Source organism: Octopus sinensis, linkage group LG2 (assembly GCF_006345805.1).
Source record: "Octopus sinensis linkage group LG2, ASM634580v1, whole genome shotgun sequence".
In the NCBI taxonomy this organism is placed as follows: Eukaryota; Metazoa; Mollusca; class Cephalopoda; order Octopoda; family Octopodidae; genus Octopus; species Octopus sinensis.
In genome coordinates, this window is record NC_042998.1 from 91881056 (window position 1) to 91899156 (window position 18101).

At 36.1% G+C, this 18101-nt stretch overlaps 1 protein-coding gene across 1 annotated transcript in view; it reads left to right on the forward strand.

Annotated features, from left to right (window-relative positions):
- LOC115225273 (myosin light chain kinase, smooth muscle) overlaps positions 1-11404 on the forward strand; it is a 36111-nt gene extending 24707 nt beyond the window's left edge. The window contains exons 12-16 of the mRNA XM_036515495.1: positions 428-473; positions 2282-2314; positions 4641-4721; positions 9253-9355; positions 11283-11404. Coding sequence (XP_036371388.1) covers positions 428-473; positions 2282-2314; positions 4641-4721; positions 9253-9355; positions 11283-11404 — 385 coding nt within the window. The remainder of the gene's footprint in view (positions 1-427; positions 474-2281; positions 2315-4640; positions 4722-9252; positions 9356-11282) is intronic.
- The last annotated feature ends 6697 nt before the right edge of the window (positions 11405-18101 follow it).

Below are 18101 nucleotides of genomic sequence, written 5' to 3' on the forward strand. Positions count from 1 at the left end.
TCTTTTTGAGCCAGCTGGATTTTATCATCCCATTAAGATATGTGCTTCTCACGTTGGAGATAAGCTTCATTCTGTTATCCAGATTCATAATTCAAAAAGAATTATTTATAAGTAGACTAGTTTCTCTTCAATGTTGAGAACTAGTGTTAAACACTTTAAACCTTCAAAATATTGAAGGAACTGATTTTTGCATTGCTCTGAAAAGCTGGTCTCTAATCCATCTTCCTACATTTATGTTGTCATATCAAAGCTCCTCTGATAGTAGTTGCAATAAATAATAGAACAACAGCAAATTACATCTATGTTAAAAAAAAAGATATCAGCTCATTTTCTGCTTTCATGGAACTTAATAAAAAACAGTAAAATTAACAAAATATTTGTTTATCACAAAGAATTTTTGTTTGGTATTTTTTTCTTTATCTCTCAGAGAGCGAATGACTATTGATGAAGCTTTAAATCACCCTTGGCTAAATGTAAGTAAACAATTTTCTTATTCCTTTTAACCCTTTAGTATTTAAACCGGCCATATCCAGCCAAAATAGTTAATCTGTTTTATGTTCAAACTGACCAGATCCAGGCTCTCACACCTACCCTACAATGTTATTCTACATTAAGTAATTACACCATCAAGATCTTGAAGATATGAGATAATGCATGATTAATTCAAATCAATGGGAATCAATAAGCATTATGTTTGATAGAATAATCTGAACACTAAAGGGTTAAGTATAGTTTTGGATAAACTTATGCAGGTCTTTAACATTTTAATAAGCTTAATATCAACTGCAAATACTCAATGTATGTGTTTTGTTTGTTTGTTGGTATGCTGCAGTTTAGCATGATGCAGATGACTCCCTCAAAGCTTTGGGTATTAAGACACCTGAAAGTTATAGATGAGCAGAACACTTCACTCCTAATCCCATTCGGGAATGATGGATACTGATATTTTGCCATTTTTGAAGCTTATCAACATCACGAATCTGAATTAAAACCAAGGGTAAACTAAACCACCAGTCTGTGACTCTATACAAATAGTGTAAAAATTGTAGTGATGCTGCTGTGTAAGGTTCAGTGCACATGCGCAGAATGGGATTACTTCTGGTTGGCCACCGGAAGTCTTCCTCATGCGCATGTGCGGGAAACTGATCCCTAAAATGCGGTTCACTCATTCATCCTTTCTGGCCCTCGCAGCAGCCATGAATGGACGTGTATTGGCAGTCTCTGAGGACTTCATACCAGCCAAGCAGCGAACCATGACGAATCATTCGACTAACAAACAAGAAAGTGAGCAATCAGTACTGCAGATTCGGCTGTTGGTTTCCCTCCAGAGAACACGTACACCAGTTCTACATTGCGACGAGAAATAAACAACCATTTTGCTGTGTTCGCAGATCGCCTAACTTGTTTGTTATTTTAACTAAAATTGAATGTGACGGGATCAGATCAGACACCCCTCCAGTGATACCAAAACTGATCCTGTTACAAAATCCTTTGCTGGTATGCCACGATGAGGCATACGCAAATTCAATTATTAACTGACCATGCATTGAGTGTGTATGTGGTTGATAATGTTCCCAACACTAGTACTGCTATTAATTCATAATTGAATTTAATCTCACATATGCATCGTCATGGCATACCAGCAAATGATTCTTACACTATTTGTATATAGTCATATATGATTCTTACACTATTTGTATATAGTCATAGATTGGCTATTTAGTTTACCCCTCGTTTTGATTCAGATAGGTGATGTTGATAAGCCTCAAAAATGGCAAAATATCAGTATCCATCACTCCCGAATGAGATTAGGGGTGAAGTATCTTGCCTGTCTATGACTTGCAGGTGTTTTAACACCCAATGCTTTGAGGGAGTCATCCACATTGTGCTAAACTGCAGCATACCAGCAAACAAGTAAAACACATATATTGAGTATCTCTGTGGTTGATAATACACACACACACACACACACACATACACACACACACATTGATTTTGTAAACTAGATTTTTTCATTTAAAAGCTTTTAAACTTAGGACTCTAAAACAATTAAACAAAAAGTTTAGAAGAAAAACTTAAATAATTCTGTTCTGTGTTACGTCACTTAAAAATTATGTATGTATGTATGTATGTATGTATGTATGTGTGTGTGTGTGTATGTATGTACGCACATACATACATGTGCATACACACACACTGACTTTTTATTTATTGTCAAATAATTGTGATAATTTCATTTTTTAAAACTAATTCATATCATTTTCTACTTAATTTCAAACAGCCCCAGAAAAAATTAGCCCCGGGTCAAATGGATGTAAGTAACCAATAATTACTTTACTAGTTTCAATTTTTCAACAGGTTTATAATTTTCCCAAACATGAAGCAAATAATTGAATGCAGTCTATTTGCTACACATTTCTTCCTTTTGAAATAGCTACACCTTCCAAAGTCTTAAAACAAGATACATTAAAGATTAGGATCATCAAGCAACAAGATTAGTAAGAATCAAATATAATTTAATGGAAATTGTGATATAAATACAATAACTCACATGTGATTAGCAGTGTGAAGTGAAACTAAAATAGTTCATAACTTTTATGGTTTTGACCCTTTCACATTTAAACCAGTCATATCTGGCCCAAATATTCTACCTGTTTTAGGTTCAAACTGGTTAGATTTGGCCTCTTATGCCTAACCTACTTTATCGTTCTAAAAATAAGCAATCACATCATTGAAATCTCAAAGGTATGAGATAATACATGATTAATTCAATAGACCCTATTACTGTGTTCGCTTCAGTGAGGATCCAGTTGGGTCGACAGGTCATCTTGGTCAACCACATGCCACATGTTCATAGCAGATGAGGAGGTATCATGCAGAGATGGGGACTGACTGGGACTCTGCTTGATGGGTCACTTGAGAGGACCCAGGAATACACCAATAAAAAATGAATGCAGTGACATGCTGCAATGCCACATGCACCCACACTTGACATCACAGTTGACAGAGTAATCTGAATACTAAAATGTTTTATGAATAAGGCTTATAAAATATCATGGGTCCATTGTAGTTGATAGGAGAAGAATGATATGAACTTAGAATCATGATGAGATAACTTTTATGTGGTCACTCATAGTAGCAGCCATACTTCTAGTGGAAAATGTCGTTTATGTGTTTCAATAAATTTTGAAAAATAAATTATTGTGAGGTATTGTGCCAAGTTACATCATTGTGTTTACTTCACAAGTTGTGAAGTTTGTGTTTGAAACTTGGAATTTTAAACATAATTCAAACATCTCTTCCATAAAACTATGTTTAAAAATTTTGCTTTAAATAGTAATATTTCATAGAAACAGTGATGGTTTTGGGTTGGTTCATATCAAAAGGGTTAAAAACAAAAGAACACTTGAATAATGTAGACCCTGATATCTTGTCTGGAAATAAGTTTGGAGCAGTCATGTTAGTAAAATTATGATTCTAGAAGGCAGCAAGCTGGCAGAGTTATTAGCATGCCTAGCAAAATTCTTAGCTCCTTTTCTTCTGTCTTCACATTCTGAGTTCAAATTCTACTGAGGCTAATGTGCCTTTCATCCTTTTAGGGTTACTAGAATAAGTACCAGTTGAACATTGGGGTCAATGTAATAGATTTACCCACTCCCTCAAAATTGCTGGCCTTGTTCCAAAATTTGAAATCAATATTATGATTCTAGGCTTCCTTGATCAGAGTTCACCAGGGATTAGATAATTATTTCCACAGCATGGTAACAAAGATACAAAAAGTAGTTTATAACCATAATTACAATGATTTTTAGATATGAAACATAAATCATATCCATGAAAGAATCTTTCCTAAAATCATATCCATTGAAAAATAGTAACTATTCATCATCATTGAACATCTGTTTTATCATGCTGGCATGGGTTGGATCGTTTGCCAGGAGCTAATGAGCCAGAGGACTGTGTCAAGTTCTATCTGCTCTGGATTGGTTTCTATGGTTGGATGCCTTTCCTTATGTCAACCACTTTGCAGAGTGTACTTGATTCTTTTTTATTTGGCACCTGCATGAGTGAAGTCACCTAGTAACTTGCAAGACGACACCTTGACTGAGGTGTAGTATTGAGAGAGGTGGCTTTACAAAGTGGTATCAAAAAGTTCCTGGACTAGTTATGTTTAATAAAAAATAACTCATTTACCTTTTACCTAAGTTTTAACATCATCTCCTTTGAAATAGTCACCTTGCACAGCATACATGTGATCACAAAAATTCAAATTTCACAACTTGTGAAGTAAACACAGCAATGTCACTTGGCACAATACCTCACAATGATCACTGCTAGCCTTCATTGTGCATGCAACCATGTGCTGCCATCTGTTGGTGCACTACAGAACTAGTCCAGAAATTTTTTGATACCACCTCATATACCAGATGTTGAAAGGTTTACAATATGCTAGAGACATAGAAACAGGTTATTTTTCAGTAGAGGAGATACAGTTGGAAAAAAAGTTTATTAAATTAACAGATTAATTAACATAAACTACAAATGAGATAAAGCAAAATATCAAGATGAACACTAATGCAGAAACATATCACAATTTGACATGTAAATTCTTGAATTCTATTTTCTTTTTTCTTATTCAGAGTGGATATGAACAAATTACAAAGAAAACTGAACTACCAACAGAAAATCACAAAGAATACTTAGAAAGAACCAGAAATAAGGTAATTACATATTTTTTTGAATTTTATATTTTGATGTGTGAAGAGATTTTGAAAGTAATCATTAAAGTAGTTTTGTAAAAAATTATATTTTCAAAATGCCATATAAGTGCATATGTGTATGTGTGTGTATGCATTTATATATGCATCTCCATATTATTTATTATTTGAAAATACACAAATCCAAATACACTTGTATATATTATGTATGTATGTATGTATGTATGTATGTATGTATGTATGTATGTATGTATGTATGTATGTATGTATGTATGTATGTATGCTTGTATGTATGCATGCATGTATGTATGTATGTATGTATGTATGTATGTATGTATGTATGTATGTATGTATGTATGTATGTATGCATGCATGTATGCATGTATGTATGTATGTATGCATGCATGCATGTATGCATGTATGTATATATGTATGCATATATGTATATATGTATGTATGTATGTATGTTATATAAATGTGTATGTGTGTGGAGGTATTATTACTCATGAGACCATTGGTTTACACTGGGGAAGTGATTCTATAATCTTGTTGGCAGAGTAGTATAATTTATGATATCCAAAGTACATAACATATTGAGATTTATATCATATAACGTTTGCACTTCATACAATATCTTTTTGTATACTTTACAACTCTTACATCACAAAAGAAACCAACAGAATAAGTTTCTAACTTAAAATAAAATTTGTTTGACTAAACCTTTCAATACGGTACCCTACCGTGGCTACAATCCAGAGATATAGAATTATTACTCCCTCCTTTTCTACATATCAAAATAGCATTTCCCTGGTGGGATTAAGGGCTTGTCTTCTTTCCTACATAACAATTCGTAGCTTTTCCTAATTTCATTTTGTGGTTTCTTTATTGTAGATTTTGTTTCCATGTCTGGAATTTTTTTATATAATTCTATTACAAATTTAACTAGAGGATGAAGCTCATCAACATAAAGGAATCTCCATGGGCAGCCAGCTTTAAAATCCTCTGCAAAAGCTTGGTGAACTATAATGAACTGAAGGAGGATGAAAATTGAGCTCTGGTGCACCCACCACTTTCATGCTGAAAACATTACTTTACCTTTTACAAGCACTCAACTTGCTGATTGCACTACTCTACATAAACTGTACAGCTCTTCATCTACTCCAAGCTTCCTCAGCTTACAGAGCAAGGAACACTATCAAAGGCCTCTTTAAGGTTAATAAATGCCAAGTATTGGGACTTCTTCCTGGCTAGATACTCCTCTTCTAGCTGTCTTAGCAGGAAGATGGCATCAATAGTACTTCTTCCTGGTATAAATCTATGCTTATTCTTTTTTTAATCAATTGTGTTGTAACTCCTTCAGAAACCTTTGTAATTTGGTCCAACTGTTTAATGGCTCCTAGTTTCTTCTCTGTAGTGCTTCTCCTTTACTTCTGTTGCACATGAAAATGATAATGCTATACCAATCAGTGTGCATGATATCCTTCTGAACTATTTAATTTACCCTCTCTATATATATACACAGGGTCTTGCAGATAAGATGAGACAATTTTTATGATGCATAAAACTTGTTATGAATACTAAAATAATGATAGTAGATAGTTATAATTTTAATGTAATATTTATTACAACAAAAACATTTATCACACAATATGGCTGCCCTTTTGAGCAATTACTGCCTCCACACGAGACCAAATTGTTTTGCAGCTGCCACAGCCTCTGCCTTTTTGATTTTGTGTGTCCCACACACAATGTTGACATTCAAGTGTGGAGAAGTATTGTTCCTTGCTTGAAGTATGCCCCATAAAAAGTAATGAAGAAGGTTGAGATCTGGGCTATTACTGGACCACATGTTGACCCTCACAAAAATGGCACCTTCTCACCAAGGAAGGCCTACATTACTTTTGACCCATGGCACAGTGCAGAATTCTGGATAAGCACCACATTGTCAAGCTTAAACTTCTGCTCCATCCAAGGTAACAGAGAGTTTTTCAGGATGTCCAGATATTCCTTTGTGCCGATCTTCAAGCCAGACTCAATTAAGTGTGGATCCATCACTTGCCATGGCTCTAAATACCATCACAGAAGCAGGATTCTTTGTCTCAAACACAGGGGGACATCAAAAGGCTGTGTATCATGGCAGTTTGCACACATGCATCATACAGTCTACCTTTTATCCTGAATGAGAGGCCCTTAGTTGCCAGCAGAGGTAGGAGCTTTCTGAACTTTGCTCAGGCTATTCTTATTCTAGCCACTACACTCTCAGAGCAACCACCCCCACTACAGACTTGGTCACCTTGGTAGCGGAAGCTATTAACTACTTCTAGTTTCTCCCCATGGCATGTGATGGAATCTGTTTTCTGTATATCTTCAGTGTTTATTGCCCCTGTGCATCTGCCATGCACAAAAACTATTTTCCCATTTAACCTTCTTTGATATTGCTGCACCTTTTATGTGTCCATAGCTTACACCGGGTACATCGTATGGAGATTCTATCCATGCCTTTTCTACAAATTGAGCTGGTCCATCTACCTGAAGGGGATTGTGGTTTGACAGCCTTCCTACTCACTAAGACTTTGGTTTTTGCTCGGTTGACCCGAAGACCCTTCAGTTCAAGACTTTGCTTCTACACCCTAAACTTTTTCACTAGTTCTGGCAGTGACTTGGCTATTAGGGCAAGGTCATCAGCATAGAGGAGCTTCCAGGGGCAGCCTGTCTTGAATTTCTCTGTTATTGCCTGGAGGACTACAACGAATAAGAGGGGACTGGGGACTAATCCTTAGTGAACCCCTACTTATATATACATACATACATATATACAGGGTGGGGAAGCAAAATTTACAATATTTTGAGGCAGGGATTGAAAGACATTGTAGGACCAATTAGTTTATTGAAAGACATGAGAATTATTTGCCACAAGAAAATTTACATAACAGAAAATGTTTTTATTCTGTGTCATCCTTCTTTCTCAATAACAGCCTTCACACGCTTCCTGAAACTTGCGCAAGTGTTCCTCAAATATTCGGGAGACGAAGTCTCCCATTCTTCTTTAATGGTATCTTTAAGAGAGTCGACATTACTGTATGATGTTCTATTGGTAGCATGTTCTAAAATGCCCCAAATAGCATAATCCAGAGGGTTTAGATCTGGGCTAGAAGGTGGCCATTAACATGATTCCCAAAAATTGCTAAAGTTGGATTTGCAGAAATCTTGTATTTTTCTAGCTGTGTGTGTTGGAGCACCATCCTGTGTCCATACATAATTACCATCTGGGTAGTTTGCTTTACGTCATGGCAATACCTGGTATCTCAGAGTCTTGTAGTAAGTATTAACATTGATCTTTTCATCAGCTTTGTAGAATTTTATACGCACTTTCTTTCTATCGGAAGCCACAACACCAAAAGCCATAACTTGAGCAGGATGTTTTGTTTTGAATGTCCCCTTAACTTCAGCTGTCGATTTTGCGATAAATCTGTCATTTCTGCAGTTCAAAACAGTATCGACACTGAAGATCTTTTCATCTGAAAAGATCGTTACAATGGAGGACTTTTTCTTGAACCATGTAATAATTTTCTTGCACCTTTCCAATCTATTTTCCTTCATAGCTGTTGTCAACAAGTATTTTGGTGTTCTTCTGTAAGATTTTAACCGCAAATCATATTTTACTGCATTTCTAATGGTCTTGTTCAATTACCATTTTTCTCGTGGATTTGGTTGGATCCTATAGGATTTTGGATTTGAGACCTTTAATAAAAGCTTTGGTACGTTTTTGTATATATATATATATATGTATATATATATATAGGAGTAGGGGTTCACCAAGGATCAATGAATATATATATATATATATATAGATCAGGACCAATGTGTATATATATATATATATATATACACATTGGTCCTGATCTATCTTCTAAATTGGATTCACTCTCTCATCTTCGTCGTGTAGCTTCCTTGTCTCTTTTCTATAAGTATTTTCATGTAGATTGTTCAGCTGAGCTCTCTTCTTTGGTTTCTTCTTTAAGAACTTATCAGCGATCAGCTAGACTTGCATTCAGTTCCCACCAGTATACTGTGCAACCTCCTAAGTGTCATAAAGCACTTTACAGTACCAGTTTCTTCCCTCGCACTTCTGAACTTTGGAATTCCGTTTCACAGTCTTGTTTTCCTCTTCAATATGATATCTAGTTTTTAAAGTCCAATGTACATCGTCACCTATTGACTTCTGTCCAGCATCCATTTTATTCTAGTAGCTCTTACATTTTTAGTGGTCTAAAGAACTTGTAACGAGTAAATGCTTAAAAAAAAGCATATATATATATACATGCACACACACATACATACACATATATACACACATACACTCATATATATATATGGATGCATTTTGCAGAGAGTTATTGATGCAACCCCTCCTCACTAAAATCAAGGGTTAATATTCAGCTAATTAATTACATTAAGCACATCAATTTCCTATTTGTTATTATAATCCATTATAAATGATTAAACAGTTCTTTTTCTTTCACACCAATTTCAGGACAAAGATTTTGATCTTCTTCCCATTGGATGTCTTGCACATGAAAGTGCCATCTTCAGGCGTGAGGGTGACTTTGGTGTTTTGCCAAGAGAATTAGTTATGGGTAAGATAAACTTTAACATAAACTTTAAGATAAACATTGTGCTGCTTTAGTAGATTTTATTATCTTTATTGATAACAATTTCAAGATATTTACCTCATAATTTTTTTAAATATTTCTAAAATCAATTTATTACCCAGCAACAACTCTAGTAGTATATATTTACTTATTATTTTTTTAAAAGCAGGATTCTAATTTTCTAATATAAATTTAATAAACACAAGTATGCAGACATACAATCATAAGTATTTCTTCTCAACATCTTGACCTGTATTTTCTTCATTCGTTTTCTTCATATGTCAGTAGTAAGCTGGCAGAATTATCAGAGTGTGGGGAAAAATACATTGCTGTATTTCTTCTGGTTATTTATGTTCTAAGTTCAAATCCTGCTGAGATCAACTTTGCCCTTCATCCCTCTAGATGGGTGATTACATAAAGTACCAGTCAAGTACAAGGGTCACTGTTATCAACTAATTCCATCCAGCATTTCTGCCTACTATTTGTGGTGGTGAGTGGGTTGTTGGTGTTGAATCCTCAAGCACCTCTTTGTTAGGGTCCCATAGGAAGCAACTGTTATTAGACTCTCCAGCTTGAATATCAAGCATGACCAACTGATACTACAGATATTATCAAACCATTTTGTTCTGGATCTGCCCCTTACTCTCCTACCAGCTGACTCAGTTTGAAGAATCCATCTTGTGATTCTTCCTTCCTAATCATATGTCTATAGTAGGAGCTGTGACCTTTCAATGCAGAGAAGTAGTGGCTTGAGCTGGAGAGACTGCCTGATCTCCACTTGTATTCACAATCCTACTCTTTCAGTCATTACCCAGCATTCATGACCATAAGTGGGAAAAGGCCCAAAAACCAAACTGAAGATGTCAAGTTGGGCTTTTTTTTATCAACCTCTCCTCTTCTAAGGATTGAATGCTGGAACTTGTGTATTATTGTCCCAACACCTGCAATTCTAGCATCTAATTCAGCATCTTGTCTTCCAGCATTCGTGAATATGGCTCTGAGTGATGTTCCGTTAATGTGCAAAGTATAATAGGATGAGTTACTTAAGAGGACCAATGTCTCAGTCTTTGCAACACTAATTCTCATCCATATTTTGCAGCACTCACCAATGAACCGATTCAGTGCGTGTTGGAGATCACCTTCTAATGAACCATGTAGCATGATGTCATCTGCAAATATCAGGCAACCATTCCTTCATCTACTAATTGTGATACCACTTCTGCAATAGCTGTGCATGTCAATCCAATTCATAAAAATTATGGAAAGAGGAAGTGACACTATACACCCCTACTAATGTCCAACACCCACATTGAATGGTATCAATATAGCCCCATTTACCCAAACACAAACATCTGGGCAACTAGAAGTTGCCCATTAATCCCAAACTCCTGTAAAACCTTCCACAAAATGTCTCATGGTATATGGTCATATGTTTTTTTGAAGTTTACAAAGCAAGCATATGCCTCTTGGCAATTTTCACACAATTTCTTGAAGACCTGTCAAAGAGTGAATATTCAGGTAGTTGTGCTGCATCCAGGATGTTCTTCAGCAATTTTTTTATATCGCTTTTCCAGATATTCTATATTGCCATTGCTGTGGTGTCTCTCCAGAGTTCCAAGCCACCTGGCATACTGGAATCAGTCAGTGAATACCTTCTTTAAGGCCTTTAACGTCTCAAGCCAAATTCCATCCTCTCCAATGGCCTTGCTACATTTGAGCGCTTTAATCAACACTGTGACTTCAGCAGCTATGATTTTAATCTTCACCCCAAGATGCAACTCATGTCCACCAGAATATTTTAAAGTGACCAATTGACTAATCCCTTCCCTCAAAACTGTTGACCTTGTATCTAAATTAGAAATAATCATTGTGTGGATCAAAACAACATCAATTAAATTTTATATGTTTATAGAAATGCCAGAATGTGCTCCAGAGATTGTAGAACCATTGGTGAATATGTGCAGCTATGAAGATTCTTCTGTTCATCTAAAGTGTATTATTACTGGTAAACCAGAGCCATCAACCACTTGGTAAGTAATTTTATTTTCCTCTAAATAAATTAATTTCAATCAATGTATTTTATGTGTATGATCACTATGTTACTTTGGAAACTAGCTTAGTAATGACTGAAGCCAGGTTTAATGTTGGATTTTTATTCTGTTGAATTGATAAAAAAAAGAATTACACCTAAATAAAATTGTTTCATGAATTATTTTATAATTGAATAGTATAAATACATTTGAAGCTGATTCATACCTGAGATAACTATAAATCCTAGTGTAAATATATGCACAGATTTGGTTGCTCAGAGGATGTAAACATGAAGTCTCTAATTTTGTTACTTAAGAACAACAGAATTGATACTAGCTGAGACAATACCAAATTGTATTAATTAATATAGTGTGATAGGCTTTCACACATGCATTCAATCATTTGATGGCCTATTGAGGCATCATTGAAAGTTTATTCTTACCAGTTTTATTGTGCTGTCAAAATCTGAACAGAATTGGCGGAACATATCTGTATCAACTTTGTTTTTATCTCTGACTTTTTACTTGCTTCACTGTGTGTGTCTTTGTGAATAGTAAACAAGTCTATATGACATCCACATGGTTTTATGTTGAATCTCAACCTTTCAGCTCTTTTGGTAAGTGACTTCTACTGTTCTTTCCATTTCTTGCCCAGGTGGCACAAATGGTTTTTACTCTCTCCCTTCAAGCTGCCTGGTTCACAGCTGATCCCACATTCCCCATCCAGTAGTCTTCCTCTCTTTTTTTCAGCACTTCTTCTGCAGGTGTTCTTGGGTCTTCTGTGCTTCTTTCTTCTATCAGAGGCCCATTCCATGGCTATCATACAATTGTTGTAAGGATCTTTCCTCAAAGAGTGGTTAATGTACTTCTATCTTCTTTGTAGTTTGCTGTTCAATTCTTTTGAGCTTGGCCTAATTCTTTGTGTGATCTTTCCACTGTAACTTAAATATCACTTCTGAAAGATGTCTAGCTTCCTATTGTCTCCCTTTGTCAGCTTCAAAGCAATTCATCAGAAATGTCGTTACCAAAGATTTGTAGTTTCATTTTTCCGTTATAAGTGATGCTATTGAAGCTCCAGATGCTCTTCAGACATGACTTGGGCTTTAACCAGTCTGTTTTCCAGGTTCATGGTATGACATCCAACATTAGAGACAGAAGCTCCTAGGTATTATGTATTCAGACTTGACATCATCCATTGTCTCTACATTCATTGTGATGCTGTCTGCATTGTTGATATTCATTTCCAGAATCTTTCCAATGTTCCACTTCAGGCCTGTGCCTTGTCTGTCCTCCATCTTTGGCTGAGTTTATTGCTTGAAGATGACAACAATGTGATATCATCAGCAAAGTCAGCTTTGAGGTGAATTTCAACCTGCTACAATTCTCTCCATTTCCTACCATTCACCTCATGATCCAGTTGATGATGAACAGGAATAGAAACCATATATATTGCACCTGCTTTATCTTAGGCCAGTCTCTGGTTTCACCCTTATCATTGACCACACATTAAAAGCTATACAAAGCTTTCACCACTCCAGTGGTATCTGTGATGTTGTGTAACTTCATTATAATCCAAAGACTTTCTTTGTGCACTGAGTCAAAGGTATTTTTGAAGTCAATGAAGTTGATGTATAAAGAAGCTCACCTTTCATATGGTTGCTTGATGATATTGCATATTATGGAGATTTGTTTTGTGGTGCCACTTCTTGTCCTTTATCCAGCCTATTCCTTCTTAAATCAGCTGTTAAAATCTGTCTTGACCCTAACAATGAGTATCTGGTTCAGAACCTTACTCACAAGCAGAATGATGCCCAGCCACTTCTTGCAGTTTTCACAGTGGCACTGTGTCTTGGCCTTTCATTTCTTAGGACCCAAGTAAATCTATACAGGGTCATCATATACTGCTTCTCAAACCTCTTGTGCAATGTTCTCTAGCCACATTTTCTTGTCCTTTTGAATCTGACTCTTAACTTTTCTATTCTTCTTTCTAAATACCTTCAAGTATACCTGGTTCAATCTCTCTGATCTAGTCCCGTTGACCTTAAGATGTACATTCTTCTTCTAATCAATAATTAGACAAGCTTCCTGAATAATCTAGGGCTTTGTTTTCCTTTCCTTATACCCTTCTACTTCTTTTGCTGTGTCATGGCATGCTTTCTCCATATAGGTATTCACAGATGCCTCTCTTCTTTTCCTATTGCCTCAGTTCTCCCACTTCCAGAGTTTCGTGCTGGTTACTTAGCTTCATGCGGAAGCATCCCTTGATTTCATCCTTCTTCACTTTGTATTTTTTGTTTTCACTCTTACTGAAGTTTGTCTCTCTACAATGATACCTGCCATGATGAAGTTAACAGTTTTGTGAAGGTAGGTCAAACAGCACTGGTCACATGCTGTGTCTCATTACAATTATTCAGTAATACATACACTGTACACAGAATAAAACACAAAAAGATAGAAAAGCAAGCGTTAAAAGAGTAAAAAAAAAAGGTGCTTAGGCATGTCAGGAGTAGTTTTGGTAAAGTTTGTGAAGCATGTAAGTTTTTAGGGATGCAGTGTCCTGACAGTTAACAACAGATGCTTGTAGTTTATTCTATGCCTCAATATTTCTAATGTGATAAAATGTTCCCTGAAGTCATGGATGTTGTTCTATTTTTTTTGTTATTACTTTTTTTTTTACCTTATAAGCCATTTAAAAAAAATTCTATAAAATGCCATTTATATTTTAAAATGACCGTATTATAATGTTCAACAAATCTTTTTCAGCTTGATATTACTTCTACATTGTATAATAGACACCCATGCACTGGGAAGTTTTTATTGTTATTTCATTGGTGCTCTACAATCCGTATGATTTTCAAATGATAAATATATCAGGTTTTCCTTGAACGCACAACCTCATTTGTATATTTGAAACAACAGCACTGCTTAAATGTAACGATATAAAATACGTTGTTGTTATATTTGGTTTGCACGATTCTTGATGTAAACTCGTGTGTTGAATCACATTTTGTTGTATCTCGGGAGGGGCATTTGACAATAATAAACACACGCTATGTTTCTATTTACTAGTATGATTATTATTAATCAATTCTTTAACATTTAGCCAAGTAAACTAAACGATTGTTTGATTAATTGTTCGATCAATCAATCTAGTTTGTTAATTTTAACAAACTAATACGAATTCCATGTTTGAAATTGTGGGATGACGTCACCTCGCACACACCACAGAAATATTTAATCCTTTATCGATCGGGAAATATTTTTCTAATATTATTTTGTTAATTATTCGTCAGATTTAAACATACCCCTACGACACGTATCATCTCGTAACTTTTTTGACATTCGTTTGCACTATCGTATTACCTCCCTTACATCTAATTATCATAACCTTCTCTATAGAGTGCTCTCCCTTGCTCTATACACTAACATGTTTTGCAAAGCATATAGCTTACGACTGCAAGGAAATATTGGGAAAATGAGGCAGGATATTTATTAGGATTAAAAAAGGGTAAAAAAAAAAAAAGTTCATGTGTGTCTGTCTCCTACGATTTAGATTCCTAACTACTCCCACATTTTGTGGTGCAGTTTAACCAAAACCGGGTATCTTATAGTCGTGATTCATATCGAGCCCTTCTGGGTATTAGAGCGCGTCTACGATGAGTCTACGATTTAAAAAAAATTTACCATCATTTTTTTTCCATTTTAATGCATTTTTTCGCTATTATATAAGGGAAGTAACTCTCTAAAAATGTCTACGATGAGTCAACGATTAAAAAAAAAATTTACCATCATTTTTCTCCATTTTAATGCATTTTTTCGCTATTATATAAGGGAAGTAACTCTCTAAAAATGTCTACGATGAGTCAACGATTTAAAAAAAAATTTACCATCATTTTTTTCCCATTTTTAGTGCAATTTTTGCTATTTTTTGGTTATAACTCTCTAAAAATGCTTATATAGTTATTTCCCTTACAAACCCGAGCAACGCCGGACGATACTGCTAGTATATGATAAATTAGATTCAGGGACTTATTTTTGGAATAGATCACTAAAGCGAACACGATGTTGTTTCACAGAGAACACGAAATACACCTCGACCTACGACCTAGTTCTGTTCCAACTGAGTGGTCGTAATTCGATCCGGTCGTATGTCAGATTTATATTTTTCATTCAAACGCAAATGATGCTTCAAAGCGAATGAGTGAGAGACAGTGGCAGGCAGTGGATGCCTCCTGTGTCTGAGAGAGATTTGAGTTGCCAGATGCAGCCGTAGTTATCTTACGCACAGCTGCCCAACGTCCGAAACATATTTTTTGTGGTTCTAAGTACGGATGATCTTAAGTTGCACAGGTCGTAAATCGAGAAGGTGCGAATATTATTTCTAAAGACAACCTCGCATTTGTCAGAAAGTAACGGTCTAAGGGAGGTAACTCTTTGGAACGATCTTCGTGAACTCCAGTAAAATGGCTGACTGCAATATTTTTAGACTTGCGTCAAATAAAATCGAAAATGTCCTTAGAACGTTAGGCTGTACCATTAAAAAAATCTTTCAGGGTTTCTAATTTTTACAACTGTTGTTTAAGGATAAAATGGCTGTTCTTGTTACAATATGCTTTCATTAATTGATCTATCCCAAACTACATCGACTGTGTTGCCCCAAAATGTCGATCTGCATTTGGTAAATTTATCTTTCATCTTTAAATACGTCAGTCATTCAGGCTGTGACTATGCTGACGCACCGCCTTGAAGGGTTTAGTGACACAAAACGACCCCTTTGCTTTATTTATAATTATTTTTATTATTAGTCGAGTACTCATTCTACATGACTCACTGGTTAGAGCGTCGGGCTCATAATCATGAGGTAGTGAGCACAATTCCCAGACCGGGCTGCATGTTGTGTTCTGTTCTTGAACAAGACACTTTATTTCACGTTGCTCCAATTCACTCAGCTGTAGAAATGAGTTACAACATCTGTATCTGCCTTTGCGTTTCCCTTCGTTAACATCGGTGGCGTGGAGAGGGAGTCTGGTATGAATGGGCGACTGCTGGTCTTCTATAAACAATCTTGCCCGGACGCGTGCCTCGGAGGGGAACTTTCTAGGGGCAATCCTATGGTCAATCATGACCGAAGGGAATCTTTACCCTTTACTCATTCCGTCAGACTCATTGCCAAACAGTTTAGTTACAATAGCATAAACAAACCAGCACCGGTTGGTAGAGCAGAAACAACACACGCACGCACATAGTCTCATTCTGCGAAATACGGTTCCGTGATTTCTTGTTGAACAATCTGTAGAGATGATTTGGTTGTTATTGTGATCAATGTGCTGTACATTAAGTTCAGTCATTCCATCAAATCGATATTGCCTGAACAGGCGCTGAAGTAATTGCAGAGTAACGTGAGATGAAGTGTTTTGCTCAAGAACGCTACGTACCGACTAGTCCAGAAAGTGAAACCTCTATCTCTCGATCGTGAGTACAACACCCTAACCACAAAGCCATGCATCCTCCACACACACACACACACACACGAGAGAGCCCGTCGTTGTGTGTGTATGTTTGTGTGTATATATATATATATATATAATAGAAATATTAAAATTACTAAGTCTCTCTAAAAGAGATTACGGCAGCGTTACTGGAAATTAATTGTTATCGCCATATTAATATGGCAGTCTTATAGATATAAGACTTCTGATAGCTATAGATATCGCCTTCTGATAGCTATATGACACACAAACTGTGTCCATTATAACCTTCGAACAAGGGAGGTCAGCTGCTTCACACTGCCAGTCAGACAGCTACAGACGCGTTTCAGGGTATTTGCCCTTTGTCAATGTAGCGTAGTCAGACCCAGCATGTGTCGCCACTGACCGTCTCTGTTCGAAGGTTTTATTTACCTAGTTTCGGTGGAATACATCCACTTGTTTTCAATAATAGAAATATTAAAATTACTAAGTCTCTCTAAAAGAGATTACGGCAGCGTTACTGGAAATTAATTGTTATCGCCATATGGCAGTCTTATAGATATAAGACTAAAGCTGTCGTTGATTAGCTCCATGAGGCCATCGCCTTAAGATAGCTATTTGACACACAAACTGTGTCCATTATAACCTTCGAACAATGGAGCTAATCAACGACAGCTTTAGTCTTATATCTATAAGACTGCCATATTAATATGGCGATAACAATTAATTTATATATATATATATATATATATATAGGCGAGAAAGTTGGTGTGTGAAAACACGTGGTTGGATATATAGAAAATAGAAAAGAGTGAAAAAACTACAGAAGGCTTGTTTTATAAGGTTAAAGAATATATTTAAGTGGTTGGCGTTAGGAAGGGCAAATCTGACTGGGTCTAAGCCTTCCGGCTTCACAGACCCCAGTTAAACCGTCCAACCCATGCTAGCATGGAAAACGGACGCTAAATGATGATGATGATGATGATGATGATGATACGTGTATGTACACGGCGAGCTTCCACACGGTTTCCGGCCACCAACTTCACTCCTTAGGCATTGATCAGCCTGGGGCTATGGCGGAAGACATTTACCAAATGAAGCTGCGCAGTGGAACCTGGAAATAAATCTGAAACTGCTTTGTTGCACACAACCATGCTTGTGCCTATGTTATTGAAGTAAATGTTATCGAAAAAGGAACACAACCCAAATTGAAAAATTAAACAGAAAAGTAAG